The following is a 20,123-nucleotide window of genomic DNA, read 5'->3' on the forward strand; positions in this document are numbered from 1 at the left end:
AAAAACTTAAAGCTTGGAATTTTGTAACCAATTTTGAATTTCTAGGAGAGTGGTTTTTTGAGCTGAGCTGGATCCACGTAGAGGATGAAAGGGATTTGATGTAGAAATATATCTGCTCGTTTAAGAGTTCAAAGACGGTTTAGATAATCCGCAAGTTAAGCAGAAAATTTAGATTTGACTTTTTCCTAATTGTAATTTTTATCTTAACTAATTATATTAGCAGAAGTAATTCCCATCACGTCAAGGCAATGTGGCATCAGTTCCCATCCCTATCCATAGCACCAAACAAACGAAAACATTAAAGACACACACATATGTATATACAAAAATAAAAATTATGTCATTTTATACCCCAAAAATCAGGGGAAAAAACAATATATAAAGATGCACCACTTTTGGTGTTAAAATATTGTAATATCAAACATTGCAGAAAGCGTCTTGTGAGTATCAACCGATCCGTTGGAGATCACCGAGAGATCAAACATGACAAAGCACGAAGACCTACCGATTCCAGTTTACTCATCATTGGAACCAGTTTATGGAGACGGTTCTCAGCTCGAGGAAGCTCAGCTTCGTTTCGATAATTTTAAGTCCAAGTTTCTCGACTTATTTGGTCACCCTCCCGACGTATTTGCTCGATCTCCAGGTCCGTCTGAGATCCGTTTGGTTTCAGAGAAAATGAAGTTTTTCAGATTGTTTTTAATGATTCCGGATCGAATCTCTGTTCTTGCGTACGGATAAATATTCTGGTTTAAGTAAAATATGAAAAATCGATACTTGTTCATATTGTTGTCGGTGGTTTTGAATTATTGTTGATGATTTGGAGAGGAATTGTAAGGTTGATGAAGATCCTTTAATTAGCCATAAACTACTGAACTGACGCATATACATATATATACATACACTACCAAATCAATATGTATATGAGTAAAAGTTTTGTTCATTTGTTGTGGAGGAATTTGATGGTTGTTGATGTTCTAATCTGTTTTGTGGTTGTTGATCTTCTAATCTGTTTTGTGTGCAGGGAGAGTGAACTTGATCGGGGAGCACATTGACTATGAGGGGTACTCGGTGTTGCCAATGGCGATAAGGCAGGACACAATCGTCGCAATTCGTAAGCATGATGCAGGGGACGCTAAAAAGGTTCTGCGGATCGCGAATGTCAGCGATAAGTACAATATGTGTATCTACCCTGCCGATTTTGATCAGGTTCATTGATTAATCACAGTGTTTCCTTAGTTTTATATGTAATAAGATGCTTAAACGGTATCTAAATACATGACATTGCTATTTTTTGTTCAGGAAATCGACTTGAAGAACCACATGTGGGGCCACTATTTCATCTGTGGGTTAGTTCTTACTCAGACTTCATACAATTGTGATTGGAGTTTTTTTTCCCCCTTTGTTAGTGTGTTAAATGTTTAGTATTCTTCTTTCTGTCAAATAGCTTGGAACTTATTTTGTCACCCTCTCGGAAGCTTGTTTTAATTTGAAAACTTAATTTACTAGCAGTCTTCTATTGCCGGTAAAAAATGTTTCCAGGACAAAACTTGTTGTTGCTGTTACTTTCTTTGGATGATTATTTTACTGAATTACATTGTTATTTGTTGGTGAATGGTGATGCATGGTATTTAGTTTTCTCTTGAGTAGTAACTGATGGTTTGTTTCTCTAGGTACAAAGGTTATTATGAATATGCCAAATCCAAAGGAGTGAATGTTGGGGAGCCAGTTGGACTTGATGTACTTGTTGATGGAACAGTACCAACAGGTGTGAATTTTATTTAGCTAATTGTGAATTGACAGAACATGGAAAGCTAATTGCTTAAATAGTGTAATGCCTTTAAAAGGAGAGCACTCTGTGATAATGTTGGCTATGTGTCTCCAATCTAGGTTCCGGTCTCTCAAGCTCCGCAGCTTTTGTTTGTTCTTCTACAATTGCTATAATGGCTGCTGCTGATGTGAACTTCCCAAAGGTATACCAATCAATTCAGCATTTCTCCACATAATGCATTATGTACCTTGAGCTGCTCGGATGTCTTCAAGTTTGAAGGAAATGCATCAGTGTCATCTGGCTAAAATATGGTGAATTCTGCAGGTTTTCTTGATGATTCTTTTTGTGTTTATTCATGAAACAATATTTGGATCTTCTGCTGTATACAAAAATTCTGAAAGTGGAGCAAGTGAATTTAGACAAGTTGAACATGATTGCATTTTCAATTTAACATGCTATTTGTATGACACTGGATTGAGGTTGTTTATTTACAAGAATAACGTCTTCTTGTGTGTTGGATATGATAAGATATCTATATACAGAATTATGATGACACTCTTAACTTAATTGAATTTTTGTTGTCTTCTTCTTAGTCAACTGGAGTATAGGTCATTGTGCATCATGGTTGATAGATGTATGCATGGTTCTCGAGTATTAATTTAAGTTCTTTCTTCGCCAAGAAAGTTAATATGAATTAATCATTTGACCATCTAATATTATTTCTCTTCTTTTTTTAATGCTAAATGTTACACTCATTTACAGAAAGACCTTGCCCAACTTACGTGTGAGTGCGAACGGCACATTGGAACACAGTCTGGTGGAATGGATCAGGTAATACTTTATGAAGAATTTTGCTAGAATCTTCCTGCCTTTCATATTTTGAGTACAAATATTTTATATAAATTTCTGAAGAGGATTATAACTGCATGTGTTAGAGTTTTGGCTAGTGTTTGTTTCACTCATGGGCAAGGACAGTGTTTGGTTGAACTTCCAATATTTCCGATAATCCGATGTTACTATCTCTTGTACATTTTTCTTAGATGTTTAGAAAGAAAGCATGTAATGGTGGTGATGCCGTGTTGAATGAGCTAGTTTTTTATGTTGTGTACTTGCTTTTTGGAATGTTTTTCGGTTGTCGAGCTCTCTCTCTTGTGATAATAAATTCCATTCTGTTTTCACTTCTTGATGGTATAATTACCTGTGCATGTTCATGTTTAGCTGAATCCTACCTTACTGTTTAGGTGACAGATCGAAAGCAGAATCTTGGAATCTAACCTGTTGTTTAGTCTTGCACTACATCTTCTCCATTTTGTGCTGAAATGTTTACTGAGACTCAATATGGATGCATTGGATGTTGATTTTTTCTAGTCCGAATAAATGGCTATTGACCATTGTTATTTAGATTCTTGCTGGTAATATATCGTTTCTTGTTTCACTTTATAGGCAATTTCTGTTATGGCCAAGACTGGGTTTGCAGAGCTCATTGACTTCAACCCTATTCGTGCAACTGATGTGCAACTCCCTGCTGGTGGAACTTTTGTAATAGCCCATTCCTTGGCAGAATCGCAAAAGGCTGTTACTGCTGCTACAAATTACAACAATAGAGTTGTTGAATGCCGACTAGCAGCTGTAAGTTTATTTTCATTAAGATGTGGTGGAGGAGTTTGTTGTGCTTATGTATCCTAGGACGGTTTTCATAGTACGTTCCTAGTTATTCATTTTTTACTTTTGAAGTCTTTGGCCTTGGGTTTCATGTTTGAAGTTTTCAAACACATGCAACCACATTTCAATGACTATGTTTCTTTTTCTTTTCTTTTCTTTTCTTTTCTTTCTTTCTTTCTTTTTTCATTTGGGGCTACATTTTGTTTTAATCGAGAGTATTTTTCATGATAGATTGACTAAACTAGAGAAAATTATAATAGAAATGGAATTGAAATATATATTTTTTGCTCAATTAAATAAAAATAGAATTGACTCCCATGACCGTCAATTGACCCAAAAGCCTTTTAAAGAAGAGTCCATAAGACCTTATGAAAATTGAACATTCTCACAAACTTTCTTTGTGGTGTAATTTATTAGTCTTGCCTTGGTGCCCTTAAATGCAGTTCTATCTGTTTTTCCATTCTCAAATATACAAGTTTCTTTCAATGCTTTACATGACCTTATTGTGTCGAAGCCAAAAATATTTAAGAGTCTTTAATTCAATTGAATGTTTGATTAGCGGAGTGCTTCTATATGACATTTTCTTAGTAGACATTGTTTCTATAATAAGTATGAATTATTGGAGGGCATACTATTTACATATATCATGCAATTTCTGAAAATAATTTCAGATTGTTCTTGGGATTGAGCTGGGAATGGAACCACAGGAGGCAATATCAAAAGTCAAAACTCTTTCAGATGTCGAGGGGCTGTGCATATCATTTGCAAGCAAACATGGTTCTTCTGATCCTGTAATTGCTGTCAAGGTATTAATCCAATAAGTTTTCACCATTCTTTTGTTGTGTTTTCTCTTACCACATCTAGCAGGCCATATATTATTTTAGACTTTGGTGAGATGAAGCTCAATTTTTTGTATTCCTGATTTTCATCTCTGTTACAGGAATTTCTGAAGGAGGAACCATTTACGACTGAAGATATTGAGAAAATCATAGACTATGATTTGCCATCAGTATTTGGCAATTCACCCACTTCTTTGGATGTGCTAAAAGCAGCCAAGCACTTCAAATTATACCAGGTATTTACTACAATTAATATTCTGGGAATACGTTTAACTGGTGTATTGTCCATTTGCTAGAATTGCTTGCCATTTTTCTCGTTTAAATTATGATTCAATTTTGTTGAATTTTTTCCTTAGTTTTCTCTGTCCTTGTTATTATACTTACTCTTTTTTTTTTTATGTACATCCCTTTCCCAGAGAGCATCTCATGTGTACTCCGAAGCCAAACGGGTACATGCTTTCAAGGACGCTGTATCAGCAAATTTAAGGCATGGCTTTCAATGATTTCTGTTGTTTCTTGTGTAGTATGAGCGTGCTTTTTGCACTATTTTTCCAATGATTTTTTTTTTACTATTTGATAGTGTGGCTTTAGATATGATTCGATGTCGAGAGTGACTAATTTTTCTTACTGCTTTGTGTAAGCCATTCACGGGTGTTGTGGAGATGTAGTGATAATGTGTCTTGAACTGTAATTTGCTAATGTCCTGTTAGACAAAACTCTGTTTCTAGGCTGTGTGACAGACAAGAATTCACGATGATAGATTGGGGGGTTCCTTTAGAAACTTCAAAAGGAATTATGAAATTGATTTGCAATCTGTCTCTTTTGCTTTAAAAGCAGGAACTGCATACATCTTGGGCCACTTGTTCATTTTCATTATTAACCCAAAAAATGTTTTATAATTTTTAATATTTCTTATTCTTGTTAACTATGCTTCATGCTTTGCACTGAATCTTCCATGTTTTGTTGGAAGAATTGAGCTGTTTGAGAAAAAGTCTGGCCCTTCGTAACTTCTTTTTGTAGGCTGAAGGCTAAGAGTGCTCTGTCTATTTCCTCTTTTCTTTTCTTCCCCCTTTTCTTGATATTGATTTTCGAATAACTGTTTTGCAGTGAGGAGGACAAGCTAAAGAAATTGGGGGATCTAATGAACGACAGTCATTACAGCTGTAGTGTATTATATGAGTGCAGGTAAAACCACACACAAGTCCATTTTAAAGTATTTTGTGTTTCAAATCATTATTCCTGACGGCATAAAAGATGTTTTTATTAGCAATTAAGTGACTGGAAATAGTTATAGAAATGCTTTATGAGGTCTTAAGGTTCGTGTATTGTTTACTTTCAACATATTGTTGCTGGTTGGGCTTTTTCATTCTTGGGTATCTCTCCGGGAGAAGCCTCCAGGTTTTGAAGATTAATGCATTTCTGTTGCTTTTGCTAGCATTCCTGTATAGTTGTGCCTACTATTTAATCTACGTTGATAAACCCATTTTATGATAAACATTGCTTGGCCGCTCAGTAAACGCAAGTCTGGTTATGGTTTTAACTTTCCTGGATCAATACATATATATATATATATATATATATATATTTTTTTTTTTTTCTCTTTGGCTTCACAGCATACGATTGAGACGGTTAATTTCACAAGATGTCTCTACCTCTTGATGTTAATTTCTTTCCTTGATTATGTACACAGCTGCCCAGAGTTGGAAGAACTAGTGAAAATTTGCCGCAATAATGGTGCTCTGGGTGCACGTCTCACAGGAGCTGGATGGGGTGGCTGTGCTGTGGCTTTGGTGAAAGAAGCTATTGTTCCAAAGTTCATCCTTAATTTGAAGGTACTCGGAGACTCGAAAGCTTAGATTGTTGTTCCTTGTTATGAAAAGATTCAGTTGTTTGACCATATATGCGAATGCTTTTTGCAGGAGCAATTCTTCCAAGCAAGAATCGACAAGGGAGTGATCAATAAGAGCGATCTCGGCCTGTACGTTTTTGCTTCAAAGCCATCCAGTGGTGCTGCCATTTTCAAGTTCTAGTACATGTCCATATTATTTATCTGCTGAATAAAAGTTTCCCGGTCCTGCGTCAGATTTGCTTACCTTTCTTTTATGTCAAGATACAAACGCAAATTCTCTATATTTTTTTTTTCCCTTCTTCAATATAGTCGAATTTTCTAGTCTAGCTGAATAAGTTTTTGATTTTGCGCATGTGCGTTTGCATTAGAATTTAGAGTACTACCTCTTAAATATGGGCCCTTCATGTTCAGATTTGCTCATGCATAATTAGGATTTTTGCTCGAACTCGAAGTCAACCACCGAAGTTGTGGGCAACAGGCCCACTTAATATACCCATTAACCATTATCCCAATCTTGATGGGCCATGATTGATTTAGAAAATCCAATGTCATCACATTAATGATTAGACTCTATCTATACGTTAAATGATGTGGGTGGTTTCAAAGAAATCAGGGTACATGGAAATTGAACCAATAAATCATACGGCTACATGGCAATTTATTCAAATGTTAATGCCAAAATTAGGAAAACTATATTGTAAAAAATCTGGGACCTCATATTCTTTTATAGTTATGTTAGCCAAAGAAAGTACGTAATATAATTGCCAATACGGCTCCTAATGATATAATGACGCGAAGTTGAAACGTCAAAAGACAAAAAAAAAACATTGCGTTGAGATGCATGGCCATGAATGGACAGACCATTGAGAGACAACTAACAAGTAATGTTTTCCCAGAACCCCACAAATAGAAAGATTGATTTGAGGGGGCAACAAAGCTCCCTACCTACAAAACAATGCATCAAATGCCTGTGTCTTATGAATTGCATTGATGTTTTTTTTATTTATCGTCTTCAATTATATTGTACATGTTTTTACCTCTCTCACACGTGTGGAGTTGGTGGTTTGGGCCTATCCACACTAGGCCGATGCTCATCTCATTAAACGTGGGTGGGCCTTTCTGTCTCCGAAGGATTGCAGTATATTCCCATTCTGATCCAGCTAGGGAAGGAAGAGAGTGGTTGTGGACCATCAACGATTTCAACCATGTATTTTTAAAAATTTAAATTATTTTTTATTTTTTTAACCAATAACAACATTATATAAATTTGTCATTTGGGTATCCAATATAAACCTAGGCTCGGACGGTCATGCCTATACTGCACAAAAATTTCCCACATAACAATATGATAAATTTGGTCAAAACCCAACGCGTTACCAAAAACATATTGCTCTTAGGTTACAAAGAGATTCATCATTACATTATCAATTTATCGCCCATTTGTTTCTTATTTACTGTCCTATTGATAAATTGGAACCTACTTCAGCCCATTAGTTGGCTCAACGGGCTTATGTAATAGTATCAAAATTTTTTTTATTAATTATTTTAATAAGCTGCCAAACTTGACACAATGACATTTCCTTTGTTTTTTCTTTGTTTTTGAGGACTACATAAATAAAAGAAATGAATTGTTGTCCACATTCAACTCTGGACAATTACTATACAGTCATATAAGTATTACATAAGCACATGTCCATTGTCAGTAAAAACAGCTTCTGCAAATCCGAAATATAAAGATTCGAGAGGAAAATTAAACAAATCGAAATGGTAAACAGCCAGCCAGATTATCTAAAAGACAGAATTCCAAATTAATTTAACAAAATTTTAAAGTAATCTGGAATTCTGAACGAATTCAACTATATTGCGTTAATTCAGTTGGATAATTCGCCATTAACAAGGGAACACAAGAAAACTAGGGGAATAAAGAGTTGCCAAGTGTCGGTGAAGTATATCACATGCCTATCCGCGTCTCATTTAAATCATGCTTATTTAAATAAATATTACGTAATTATTTTGAGAGAGAGACACGGTTGAAGACTCAAAGTTCCAGCCTTTTCCCGGTTATCCTCCGCCTCCTCTTACATTTCTTTTTCTGTTTCTCTCTGGCTGCTATAAATAAAAACGAAATCTAAATCCAGATATCACGCCACCATTTTCATCGGATCCGGGGATTTCCTTTGCTTTGTTTTCAGGGTATCTTTCCACTCCTTCCTTTTTCTTTTTCGATGCAACGATTAATTAATTGATTAATATTCATTTGAATCCGATGAGTTTTTCAAGTTATGAGTTTTGTTGCTGTATTGCGTTTTTTTTAAAAGGGTATTGCATTTTCTTTGATTTTGCATTCTTGTTTGCTGCATTTTTGTGGGTGTCCCGTCGTTTTTGTTTTAAATCGAAAATGGGACTGCTATTTCTTGCGGGTTTGATTGTTGTGCTTTTTTGTTACTTGTTTTATGTTTAGGAATTTTTTCTGTTCTTTGTTATTTTGTTCTCAAGGTGAAAGGATTGCTTGCTGCTTTTAGGAATTACCATTAGAAGCAACTTTGTCAAGTTTCGCATGAGAAGTGAACTGCGAATGTATGTTGTATTTCAAAATTTTGTTGAGTGATTTATTTTCTGTTTGTATTAATAAATGCAGGGATTTGTTCCTTGTGGGATTATAATACTTATTAGGACAAGAGATTGCCCCTGAAGGTTTTGGAAATTGGATGAAGGAGGGTTTTTATCAGGTGGTGGGTGTGGGTTATTGGTGGAAAGGTGTCAGAGGTATGCACAAAAACTTTTGTGCAGTTAGCAAAGGTTCTTAGTTCTTAGTACCAATTCACAGTTCAATTGGGGATAGTGAGGTTTTGTATATTTGTCATCACTTTTCATCTTCACGCGTGATATACATCGAGAAGAGGTTGGTTCGTGTTTTTGGTTGACTCCAAAGATTTAGCGCTTGCTTGTCCTGTGAATATAGTTGGTGCGTTGAGCATTTGGAGTGTGAGTAGATGGAAATGGATCATCTAGCTCCAAGAGAGAGAGATTTTGATATTGATCTTGAAGTTGGAGGGACAGTTAGCGAAGAAGATTCAACCAAAGATTCAGGTCTTAGAAAACAAGGAAAGACGTTGATCACTAAAATGTGTAGTGGATTTGCTGATGGGACAGTCAAGGATGAAGAAAGGACAAGTGCTCCCACCATTGTGTCAAATACTAACAAGATTTGTGCTGATAATGCGAAGTCGGAGGGAGAAGGGACACCTACTTCTGCCGACAAGCAAGTGGGGAGGGAGAAATGTAAAAAGACTAGTAATAAAAAATCTCTTAAACCTCCTCGACCTCCAAAAGGTCCATCGCTGGATGCGGCTGACCAGAAGCTTATCAGGGAGATTACTGAACTTGCTATGTTGAAGCGTGCCAGAATTGAAAGGATGAAAGCATTGAAGAAGACGAAGGCTACTAAAGCATCATCATCTAATGGCAATTTTTTAGCCGTGGTTTTCACCATTCTCTTTTGTCTTGTGATAATATTTCAAGGTAATATTTTTGAATTTACTTACCCTGCATTACTTGCTTATGACCTTTTAGCTTACTTTGTCACTGGTATAGACTCCAATCACGGTGTGCAATTTAATGTGCCTAGAGTTCACATTATTATTCTAGTTGCTGGCATCATTTATTAGTTAGACACCATCCGAATGTCAATTTTCAGCCTGGTATTTTTTTATTGGTTGTAGCTGTTTAAAGACGACATGAATACATCTCTGAATATGTTTTACGTCTCTAAAGTTGCTTATGGCCAAATAGATAGATGAGTTTGTCTTCTCGTGCACTATATAATATATTATGGTTGCCCTGTTACAGTTTCAGTTGCTGTTTATGTATAAGAAATAAGGCTTTGTGCATACTTGTTAGTGACTTATAATCAAAGAATTTTCTATTATCAAAAAAGGAAGCCCTGCACATTTTCATAAAGAATGATGCTTTAATCCTAGTCAATCAGAGATATCTCCTCAGGGTTTTGTTAGTTCATTTTCTTTCCTTTGAATTGATGCCTTTGGTTTGATTGAAAGCAACCAATGAATTTTGACATCATTATCTGTTGCCAAATTATTTCAAGAATATATGCTCCCTGTGAGAACCCATTTTATGTGTTGATGTATTTTGTCTTAGTGTTCTTCATTAACCATTGATTTAACGCTATGTATCTCATGTTGACCGTCAGCAGCCTGATGGAATATGTTTTAAAATTTAATTTCTCATTTTGTATTGGCTCTCCAGGAATGTCATCCAGGGGAACATCTGCAAGCTTACGGGGAGCTCCTATGTCCTCAGGATCAGCAGATGGTGGTTTGATCTCTGTCCAGTACTTTGGAAATCCATCTGCAAGTGGCCCAAATGGGCATGGATCTGGGTCTCCCAAGTATGTTTTTGTCCATCCTGGCTTGGAAAATACTTGTTGCATCAGTTTTTCCATTGTTTTCTTTTAACCCAACTGGTGATTGAACTTCTTGTATTGGTGCTTGTGGTGCATTGCAGTCTTGTAGAACAGGTTGCTGGTTCCGATACTCCAGAGAAGCTGAAAAGAGTTGCAGCTTTTTTACTATAGTCTCAACTTGATAGATTATCGCTGGTTTATATCGATGAAAGATATCTACCAATCCATGGAAATTCATGCAAATGTTGGTTCTTGCACTTTTGGTGACACAGTCCTTTGTTCTGAACTTCGCCTGGTAATTTATCCCCTGTATGGCTATATATATATTATTTTGATTTGGGGGTGAGTTAAATTACCTTACAAGTTTGGTAGCGTCTTAGAAGCTTTCAAAGTATCCATTTGCTGCATCCTTAGCAACTAATCAATCTGGCCGAGTTAGGGTTTGTCCTGAAATTCCACTTGTAGCATGATGTACCAAAAGTCTTGTTCGTTAATATTAAGTAAATGATCAAGTTTTCTTAAGCAGTCTATGGGAGGGGAATGTTTCGTGTAAATATTTGTGGTGAAATGGCACTGTTATGTTATTATATGCTATGCTGGATGAAATCTTCAGATTTTTCTCTCACAAGGACAGGACAGGACAGAATTCTTTATTCTTGAGTTCAATAAAATATAGTTTTTTGATTCATTTAGAATCCAAGATAAGGTCTTTAACTCTTAATGCAATTGATATATATATATATATATATATATATATATATATATATTCAAAAGAGCCAGCTTGAATTCTGGAACTCTCATAGAGTACATGTGATATCATTAGTTTCAACATGTGGATTCACATGCAGATGCTATAAATCTATAATGTTTTATTGATTGCTTTGTATGGTGATCTGAATTGCTGCTGCAAGTGAAATCGGTATGTTTCTCTCATTAGCCTCTTAGCATGTGATATGTTCATGGGTAAAGCTATACAGTATTTTGAAAATGATAAAAGAGAGAATTTGAAGTCTGGACATGATACAGATCCAATATTTCTGGCTTTCTGGGATCAAGATCCAAGATTAGACTCAAAATAATTGAACTAAAAATGGAAGAGGCAAATGATTTAGTTTTAGTAAATTGATTTGAGTGATGGGGGTATTAGTGTATTACAATCATCTCCATCCTTAAAATATTTTATCTCTATCCCTAATATTTTCTGTCACACACACTTCCAATATCCCATGGAATAATTTTTGGCCCAACTAATATGTCGTGCATATCTAGTCTGACCCGAATTTAAGTTTTAATGAGAGTGTCCAAAAGGCCACTGCTAAAAAATCTCATCCATCCCACATTAATTTGACATATATGACAACTTTTCTTTAATTTGGTGGATCCCACTATATTTTTAAAAAAATATATATATATAAAGAGCTTCTTTTGTTGCTATGGAACCATTGTCGTATGCACAACGATTCCGCTGTAAACGCCATGTTGTTTAGCAAGGCGGTGGACGTCAACGATCCGCGCAGCGAAAACGCTGGTCGACACGCCTTGCCAAATAGGCGGAAAATATAAAGAATATAAGACCCATATGCTATATGATATATCTTCACATCCGTCTAGATTCTAGATAGTAGATACTAGGTAGTTACATAGTAAAAACTGACATTTGGGGTGGTAGCTTTTTTCTTGTCTAAAAAAAGTTTCACTCTCTAGAAAACCCATTTCTCTTGGTAACACCATAGTCCTCTTCATAGTGTGAGGAGGACGAGGCGGGTGTTTTCACCTTAGCACCACCTCCTCCTTCATCATTTCAACATATATTTTAGTTTTCTTTCTTTGTCCAACTATTTCTAGGCGATTGCTTGCAGTGGACTAGTTCCTTTGGCTGATTGGCAATTTCGGCTTGAAAATACGTGATTTTGGGTATGAAGATGATAGATCTATACTTCGATCTACCTCCAGATCTAGTTCTACTTTCAAATATGTTTGGAAGATTGTTGAAATTGACAGATCAATTGATTTTCATGTTATCTTAAGTTTGTTATATTTATGGATCTACAGCTGTAACCTTGTTGTTTCATCTCTCCCCACAACACAAATAGATTATTTTAAGTCTTATTCCATGATATATTTGCTTTGTATCTGTTTCGTTACCATTCGTTAGAAGTCCTTTCGATCGATGCGATCAAACCTGTTTTTGGGTGACTCAGTGAGTAAAAAGGGCTGCAACTCTGAGTTGCATTCCCTCTTGTTACTATGTTTTTTCACTTTATGGGGTAGACTTATCTGTGTATTTGTTTGTTTGGGATATTTTGTTGTCTGGGTTGCTATTGCTGCGCTATTGTATTTTCTGCCTTATTAATATACATAAAATAAATTCCAAAAAAAAAAAGAACCCATTCCAAAAGCAATAAAACCAGAGCCCAAGACCACAAGAAACAATACGTGTACAATCTGGACAAAGACACATGGCGACAGAGTATTGAACAACCATTCTAGAACCAACTAGAGATCAGACTCTACTGCTGCTGATTCCATGGCCGCAAATCGGAGAAATCAGGATGAATCAACCTTTCTTCCACAAAACATTGATAATAGCAACAGCAATCTCTGACAGATTATGCACAAGCTTGTTCCTTTCAGTCAATGGTGATGTATTGCAGCATGGGAAGTTCTTCTCGCATGCATCTGCTCCATTGGCAGCATCTGAAATTCCATAATTAGCAAACCCATAATGGCCATTACTCAAAGCTTCTATTGCCTGAGGAAGATTGTACTTCACAACTGGAATGTAGGCTTCAGCACAATAAGCCAGTGGTCTCTGCTTCTCTGGGTCTTTGTTTTGCTTGATGAGGCCTTGGATGTAATCAAGATTGTCACTTGCATTTGACAACACCATATTAGCCATTTCCGTGGCTAAACCTTTAAGATCCAAGTTTAAGCTTTGAGGGTCTGATTTTAGGGATAACATACAGAGATCATAGAAGGGTGTTTTCTTGCATATTTGTTCTATCAAATCAGTGGAGGAGATGGGGGGTATAGGGATCAAAAGAAGAAGAAGAAGAAGAAGAAGATGGGTTTGCAATAGAGGAATTGCAGTTCTCATTGGGCTCCTCCTTTTCTCTCTGTTATGGAAATAATGAAGCTTTCTTGTGATTGTGCGTGGTGTGTTTACCATTTAAAGTAGAGACACAAATAGTTTCTCTCTCGTGGATGGTTACTGTTGCCCTTCTTTGCTTACAAGAGTCTTGAGTTCACACTTGGAGAGTCGAGATTCTTTTCATCACGGCTCTCAGTACGTAGAAAGTGCCAATTATTTTGACATTAATGGAGATCTAATTGGGATTCAAATATTGAGGCCCCTTCGTTCGTTGGTGGTTCAAGTTTTGGTTGTGCTCTGGCTTTTTAGGTTTGTCCACGACATTGGGTTGGTGTTTGGTTTATGCATTTGTCCGCATTTTGGGTTTCAAGTTCCCGTGAAATTCAAGGATGTCCTTTTTCAACTTCACGAACGCAAAATATCAAGAGAGATCAAGAAGGGTTTGGTAGGCAGATTTGGGCAGAGACGCAGTGCAAACCAGCTATTTGGATTTGAATGGACTTGTGAAGCTACAGCTCAATGCCTTAATCACATGAACAGGAATGAATATCGGCAAAAACATTGGCACTCTCAACTTAATCCAAAATTGTACTGTACATCTCAACACATGAACTCAATGGTTTCTTCAACAATGGCCGTCGTTGAAGCAACGCTTTGATGCTTCATGATGTTTCAGTTGCCTTTGCCTTCATCACATCAACCATTATAAGGGCAAGACGGACCTGCTACATCTGCATTCATTCGCACTTCAATGGTTTGAATTCAGAGTCGACACACAGGTTGTAATAAGGAGTATGATTACATGTTTGGTCTACAAGATTGCCGTTTGAGGCCATAGGGCTGAAACAAGCTCGTCTCGAAGGAGCTTCAGAGAGTACAAAAAAAAAAAACAAAGTCACTACAGATACCGAATCCATCTCACTATGTGAAAGATAATATTAGGATTTCTCCTACAATGTGCTGAAAAGGAGCAAGGGAATTCTGTAAAACTAGAATGGGTGATTGAAAATGCATTTGGTCATGCACAGAATAATTACAAATCCCAAGTTTCTCCTCTCCTTCACCTCCCTCTCAGAAACAAAAGAAAAACGTTCCAACTTTCTTTTCCCTCTTCAACAATAGCTTTTACGAAGTCTTCCATGTGGCAGAAAAAGTCTTCATGATCCGGTCTAGGGAGACAGCCGAACTAGGAAGCAAAAATAAGGTACCCGACACCAGAAGCAAAATCCAGGCCAACACTGGCAGACAAGTATCTTCTCGGGTCTAAATCTAGCCTGTAGCACTGAAACCAGCAGGAGCTTCATGGTTTGCCCCGTAACCAAGGAAGTAATGTGGCAGATGCTGAGAGTATACTGGAGTCCCTTGGTGAGTATATCTAGGAATCCTCCAAGATGCTTTCCATCCCTTGCCCCTTCTACCTTCAACTTGTTCAACTTTAGGCAGTTCAGAAGCCTGCACAATAGACAATTCCATCCTTCCACAGGAACCCTGAGAGCCGTTGTTGATATTCTTTAGGAAATCCATCCCAACAGACTCTATATCCAAGGAATTAGTCTTGCCTGGTTGTAAGCCACAGTAGAATACAACATTTGCCTCTGCTATACCCGTGTCGACATACTCTGTGGGATTGGGATCACAAAGACCCTTTACCTCCTCCAGCTGCAGCAAACAAAGATTTTAGAAAGCTCAACTGATGCGAAGATTATGTAAAAGAATAGGAATATAGATAACATCATCTATCCATAACATAACAATTACACAAAAGTATAGAATAATAATGAAAAGATCAATGGACTTGAGCTGATGAGTTCAGACAACATAATAATAATAATACGAATGCATTATTGGAATGTAGAATAAGAACTAGCCTCCATCTGACGTACTTTAAATTATGCACTGTAACACCATTTTTCTCAGTTCTTTATTAGGGTTACCATATTTGGTATACCATTCTATTAGTTCAGGCTGTCAGCACCAAACTAGACCATTACAAGTGCTCAGAGTTTTTTTGAATGGATAAATGCTCAGTCTAAACAACTAAGACTAAAAACCATCCAAGACATTACAGAAAATTTTGATGTAACAGATCATGGACACAATGTAATTTGATATAACCTACTACCTTGACAATAAGACTGCGGAAACGTGACTTCACCCACCCAACCCAGTCTCCTAGCTTATCTTGATCAGGAGCAGAAAGGAAAATTTTGACAAATTGTGTATACTTTTTCGAGTACGGAAAAGGCTCAAAAATGCCACTCCAATCAAATCCCAGCCTGAGAAGGTCCTGCAATGTCATCACATGATTGTCCACAATGTCAACAGTCATAGAGTTTCTAAAGACATTTAACAAAAGCAGTCCAAAAAATCAATGTACAGGGTAGGGGAATGGCAAACCACCATAGATCGTACCAGGGATATGTTTCTGAGAGACAACTAAACTACTGACAGAGTAAGAAATCAAAACATCTCAGTTAAAACTTAAAAAGCAAGACATACCCTAGTCAAATTGTGGGCTCGAAGAAACTCTGCTCTGATTTTGTAGAATGTGCTTTTGGTAATGTTAGAATGACAATATTCATATGGAGTACATGGTAACTGAATAGGCATAAAGGACCGAATCTCAGAAGCATCTCCAGGCACTGGAGATATTCCATCTTGCAGCACCACCGGGGTAGGCCAAGGCCAAAAGGCAAAAGTTTTAAAGAACTCTGAAACTAGAGCACTTAGGCTGGCACCCGGATGACTTTGACAAACAAAAGCTGCTAGAATTGCCAAATGCACTGCTCCCAAAAAACCATGCAACTGCACAAATAGAGTTAATAACTTGTTACTCCTTTAGCAGCACATCATACGCTTTCATAACTCAACTCATGCAGAAGGGAATAGTGCTTACATTGCCATACACTCCTCGCCTTTTGGCCCATAATTTAACACATCGCAGCAGTGATTGGAAACTCTGGCATGCATTAATAAGAAAAACACATTAGTTTTCCAGAAACTTGAAAAGGTGAATAAGTGGAAGGAAAATGATGTTTCCAGATTCCTCCATATTGGTGCTGTTGTCAACCCACTATGGCAGTCCGAAAGACCCCATAATGCACTCATGGACCTAATCTCCCCTAAGCCTCCAGTAAGTAACTTGTCAGCTGCTAAACGCAAACAATATCCTTACCTACTCATCTTAGTTTTTTTTTGAATTAGTGGAGGATGGCAACCAGAACTGGTGACAAGCAAGGCCCAGCCGACCAATGAAAAATAGCAACCAAAACTGGTTGCCACTATCAAACATGGCAATGCAAAAAAAAAAAAAGTGACATACCCTAGGCAACATATGTCCTACCTTGCAGTAAAAAACTAAGAACATGTGAACAGTGAACCTACTATGTTGTTTGACCACCAGACAACAAATGAAGATTTAAGTCTCCTATCCAAATAAAAGATGCAATCATCATCTACCTCCACATCTGGGAGAAGCTGAAGGATGCATTTGTTTGCGCATACTCCTGACAAGCTTTTCCAACTGGCTTCATCCATATCCCTCAAAAAGAATGGATTAAGTACATCCACATCCTGCAAGGTCAGTAAATCAGAAGTGCACAAAATCAACAGACAGAATCTCAAAGATTAACATAAGGACAATACTATAAACATGCAAGGACCTGAGAATGAGGAGGTAGGAAATGCGAATGCGCATTCTCTACACTCTTAGTGCACAAAACAAATGTAAAAACTATACCAGTAAAAATATTTAATCCAACATAATCTCTACAGCAAAGTTTTAACACATACCTCAGGCACAGATAACACTTTAAGTTGTGCATAAGGAAGATCAACTGGAATCCCATCAAATTTAAACCGCATCAGTGGAGCTTTTGCATCCCTCACACAGTGGATCTCTGACACTTCTGGGCTATCTTTGAGCATGTTGCATAACACGATAAAAAAATCCTCCTAAATAAATTACCCAAGTGTTAAAAATACCAAAAATCATTCCGCAACAGCTAATGAAAGAAATAAGTACGAAAATATAGAAATTTACACCAATTGTAGCAAAGAATGGACAGACACATAAAGCATCAATATCTGACCCTGGACCATGAACCTGAACAAAATGAAAAAGACATCAGTTGACAGGAATAAATGACCTTTTCATATTATCACACTGCAACAGTGAACAAGAGTTTCCCTTTCCTTGCACGACAGTTCCCACTATAATCAGAAAAGTTGGAGAACAAACATAAGAACAAGAATATAAACAAACTATGTTTCTTTTATAAGGGAGTGTATATACAAAGACATCCAAAAAAGCTAAGGAACGGTAATCCAGCATTATATATTTGCAAGAAAACCAAAGCTGGACAAAGGGGCCCCCATTAGCTGAGGATGTTGGAACATTATAGTTTTAATGTAAGACTTCTAGATTTCCTCATCATTGTTTGAAAAAGTTTTGGTGTTCCACCATGGAAAACTAATTTCTCATTTTCAATTAAACATATTTGTAGATAAACATTCTGTCTATGAAAATTGGTTCATCTGGCTTCTAAATTTAGAAAAGGTACATGCACTAACAATCATCAACATGGAAACGTAATATATGAAACAACTTAAATGTGCATAATCTGAGGTCTTTGAAGTGTAAGAATTGAAACTTCCACCTAGACTACTCAGAAATAATTGGTTACTACAGTTGCGATGGATAACTTTAAAATAAAAACTTTCCATGTGCATATAAGTAGGAAATCCGAATACCAAGTTCGATTACTCACTTAATACGTATTAAACTATTGATAAAAGATAGAAAGTGCCAAACCGCCAAAGGGGTTAACTACACATAGATTGAGAACTTACACCAAGACCATAAGATCCATTGGTCAAAACAGTGGCGCTCGTTGCTGCAATTTGTTGTTTTGTAAGTCTACGTTGCCAAGCAACCCTCTTAATCCATGCCAACACTATCTGCACAAATATAGGGTAGAAGAAAATTTTGACGTATTTAAGCTTCTAAGGAAGTTAACTTCTAGTAAAAAAAACAGGGAACAGCTCAGTTTCTCGGGAAAAACAAAATGTTTTCACCTTCACTCAAGAAATACACAAAAAGGATAATGACAACACAAGAATCTAATCTCACAGATGAAAGCGGAGTTCCACACTTGTTCAATTCACATCTACCCTACTTTATCAACAAAGCAACAAAATCCAGCAATGGATCCTCAAAAATATTAAAAGAACTAAAAATGTTGTAATGAAAAACTCATATGTTATCACAGTGACCACCTTCCTGAGCTCGTAAACTACGCTTTGCCTCCTCTCTTCCTCCTCCGAAGACGGGATGAGCCCTTCGTTAACCATAAGCTACAGGGATAAAAAAACAATTGCGTTACGCGAAATTAAAAAAATCATTTTAAATAAAATAAAGAAAACCCAAATGACATTACGTACCTGATGAAGCGCAATGGACCTTTCTTCCTCCATTTGAATAAAAAACGAGGGGTGCAAAGAAAAGCCAACCGGGGAAGAATGTACGGCCGGATGATTGTACAGGACAAGAACCTGATCGTAATAGAGCGAGCTATTGAGGGGCAAAGACTCCACGGTTCACGACTGGAGAATCGATGAACCGGTGAACTAGAGGAGGCAAAACGGGAACAGCATTACTCCTTCTTTTGTGGTTGGCATGATCTGCCATGCACAGAAGGCGAAATCCTTTAAAATCCAAAAAAAGTAAGCTCAAGATATTCGATTTATGGGTTTTGAGAGGCAGGCCGTCTCTAGTATTTTGGAGGCCTAGACAAGTTGAAAATGGGACCCTCATCCCTCAAAATAAATTTTTTTTTATAAATCTGAAATCCAACATATCTAATAAATCTAAAATACAATATAATTAATTCTTGAATACACATAAATTATCACCAATATCCAATAAATTAAGCAACTCAAACTTATAAATTTATTACATCAAATGAAACCAAATAACGCTAAACTAAATCTAAGAAGAACGGATTAATACTCTTCTAGCCTTTTGGTGTGTAAAATTGTCAATTAAATCGTTGTGATCAAGTTTAGCTGTCATTTTTTTCTCAATAGACAATATGGCCAAGCCGTTCAATCTATCTTGTGACATAGTTGATCGGAAATAGTTTTTTATTAACTTCAGCTTTGAGAAACTTCTTTCTGCAGTAGCTACTGTAATTGGTACAGTCAATATTATCCTATAAGCTATCCAAGCATTAGGAAAAGCAAGACGTAAATTTTTGATATACTCTAACACTTCAATTGGTCTTGTTAACCTCTCCGGCAATGATTTTCTCAACAACTGCAATTCTGAATAACACACAACAAAAGCAAAACACCTTATCATTCTTCTGAGAGTATACTAGCCATGACCTATCAAGTTTTTCTCCATTTGGCGAAGAACGGGTGTAGTGTTCATCACTAAAGCTTCTATTTTGGGCATTAATCGGATACACTACATCTCTAACTCTTAT

At 36.7% G+C, this 20,123-nt stretch overlaps 4 protein-coding genes across 5 annotated transcripts; 2 read left to right on the top strand and 2 right to left on the bottom strand.

The window, feature by feature from the left end:
- Positions 1-366: 366 nt before the first annotated feature.
- LOC120015657 (galactokinase-like) lies at positions 367-6,473 on the top strand. Its single transcript, XM_038868181.1, has 13 exons — positions 367-646; positions 1,025-1,209; positions 1,303-1,349; positions 1,674-1,768; positions 1,891-1,973; positions 2,534-2,602; positions 3,215-3,400; positions 4,105-4,239; positions 4,374-4,508; positions 4,689-4,759; positions 5,380-5,457; positions 5,963-6,104; positions 6,192-6,473. The coding sequence occupies exons 1-13, from the start codon at positions 484-486 to the stop codon at positions 6,300-6,302; spliced, it is 1,500 nt and encodes a 499-aa protein (XP_038724109.1). The 5' UTR covers positions 367-483; the 3' UTR covers positions 6,303-6,473.
- Positions 6,474-8,135: 1,662 nt separating this feature from the next.
- Positions 8,136-11,172, top strand: LOC120015056. The gene is made up of 4 exons (XM_038867258.1): positions 8,136-8,314; positions 8,760-9,643; positions 10,388-10,529; positions 10,646-11,172. The coding sequence occupies exons 2-4, from the start codon at positions 9,115-9,117 to the stop codon at positions 10,713-10,715; spliced, it is 741 nt and encodes a 246-aa protein (XP_038723186.1). The 5' UTR covers positions 8,136-8,314; positions 8,760-9,114; the 3' UTR covers positions 10,716-11,172.
- Positions 11,173-12,881: 1,709 nt separating this feature from the next.
- LOC120015057 (cell wall / vacuolar inhibitor of fructosidase 1-like) lies at positions 12,882-13,752 on the bottom strand. The gene has a single exon (XM_038867259.1). It carries the CDS (start codon positions 13,711-13,713, stop codon positions 13,102-13,104), a length of 612 nt encoding a protein of 203 aa, XP_038723187.1. The 5' UTR covers positions 13,714-13,752; the 3' UTR covers positions 12,882-13,101.
- Positions 13,753-14,540: 788 nt separating this feature from the next.
- LOC120015055 (nuclear poly(A) polymerase 3) lies at positions 14,541-19,390 on the bottom strand. Of its 2 annotated transcripts, XM_038867256.1 has the most exons (10): positions 19,078-19,389; positions 18,913-18,990; positions 18,487-18,594; positions 17,678-17,740; positions 17,428-17,589; positions 17,095-17,208; positions 16,532-16,594; positions 16,135-16,440; positions 15,758-15,922; positions 14,541-15,294 (listed from the first exon to the last, which is right to left on the bottom strand). In XM_038867256.1, exons 1-10 carry the CDS (start codon positions 19,108-19,110, stop codon positions 14,905-14,907), a joined length of 1,482 nt encoding a protein of 493 aa, XP_038723184.1. In that variant the 5' UTR covers positions 19,111-19,389; the 3' UTR covers positions 14,541-14,904. The 2 variants fall into 2 exon arrangements, with proteins under 2 accessions (XP_038723184.1, XP_038723185.1); XM_038867257.1 differs by lacking the exon at positions 17,678-17,740 and having other exon boundaries at positions 19,078-19,390.
- Between the last annotated feature and the right edge of the window lie 733 nt (positions 19,391-20,123).

The sequence above is a fragment of the Tripterygium wilfordii genome, chromosome 14, assembly GCF_013401445.1.
Source record: "Tripterygium wilfordii isolate XIE 37 chromosome 14, ASM1340144v1, whole genome shotgun sequence".
NCBI lineage: Eukaryota > Viridiplantae > Streptophyta > Magnoliopsida > Celastrales > Celastraceae > Tripterygium > Tripterygium wilfordii.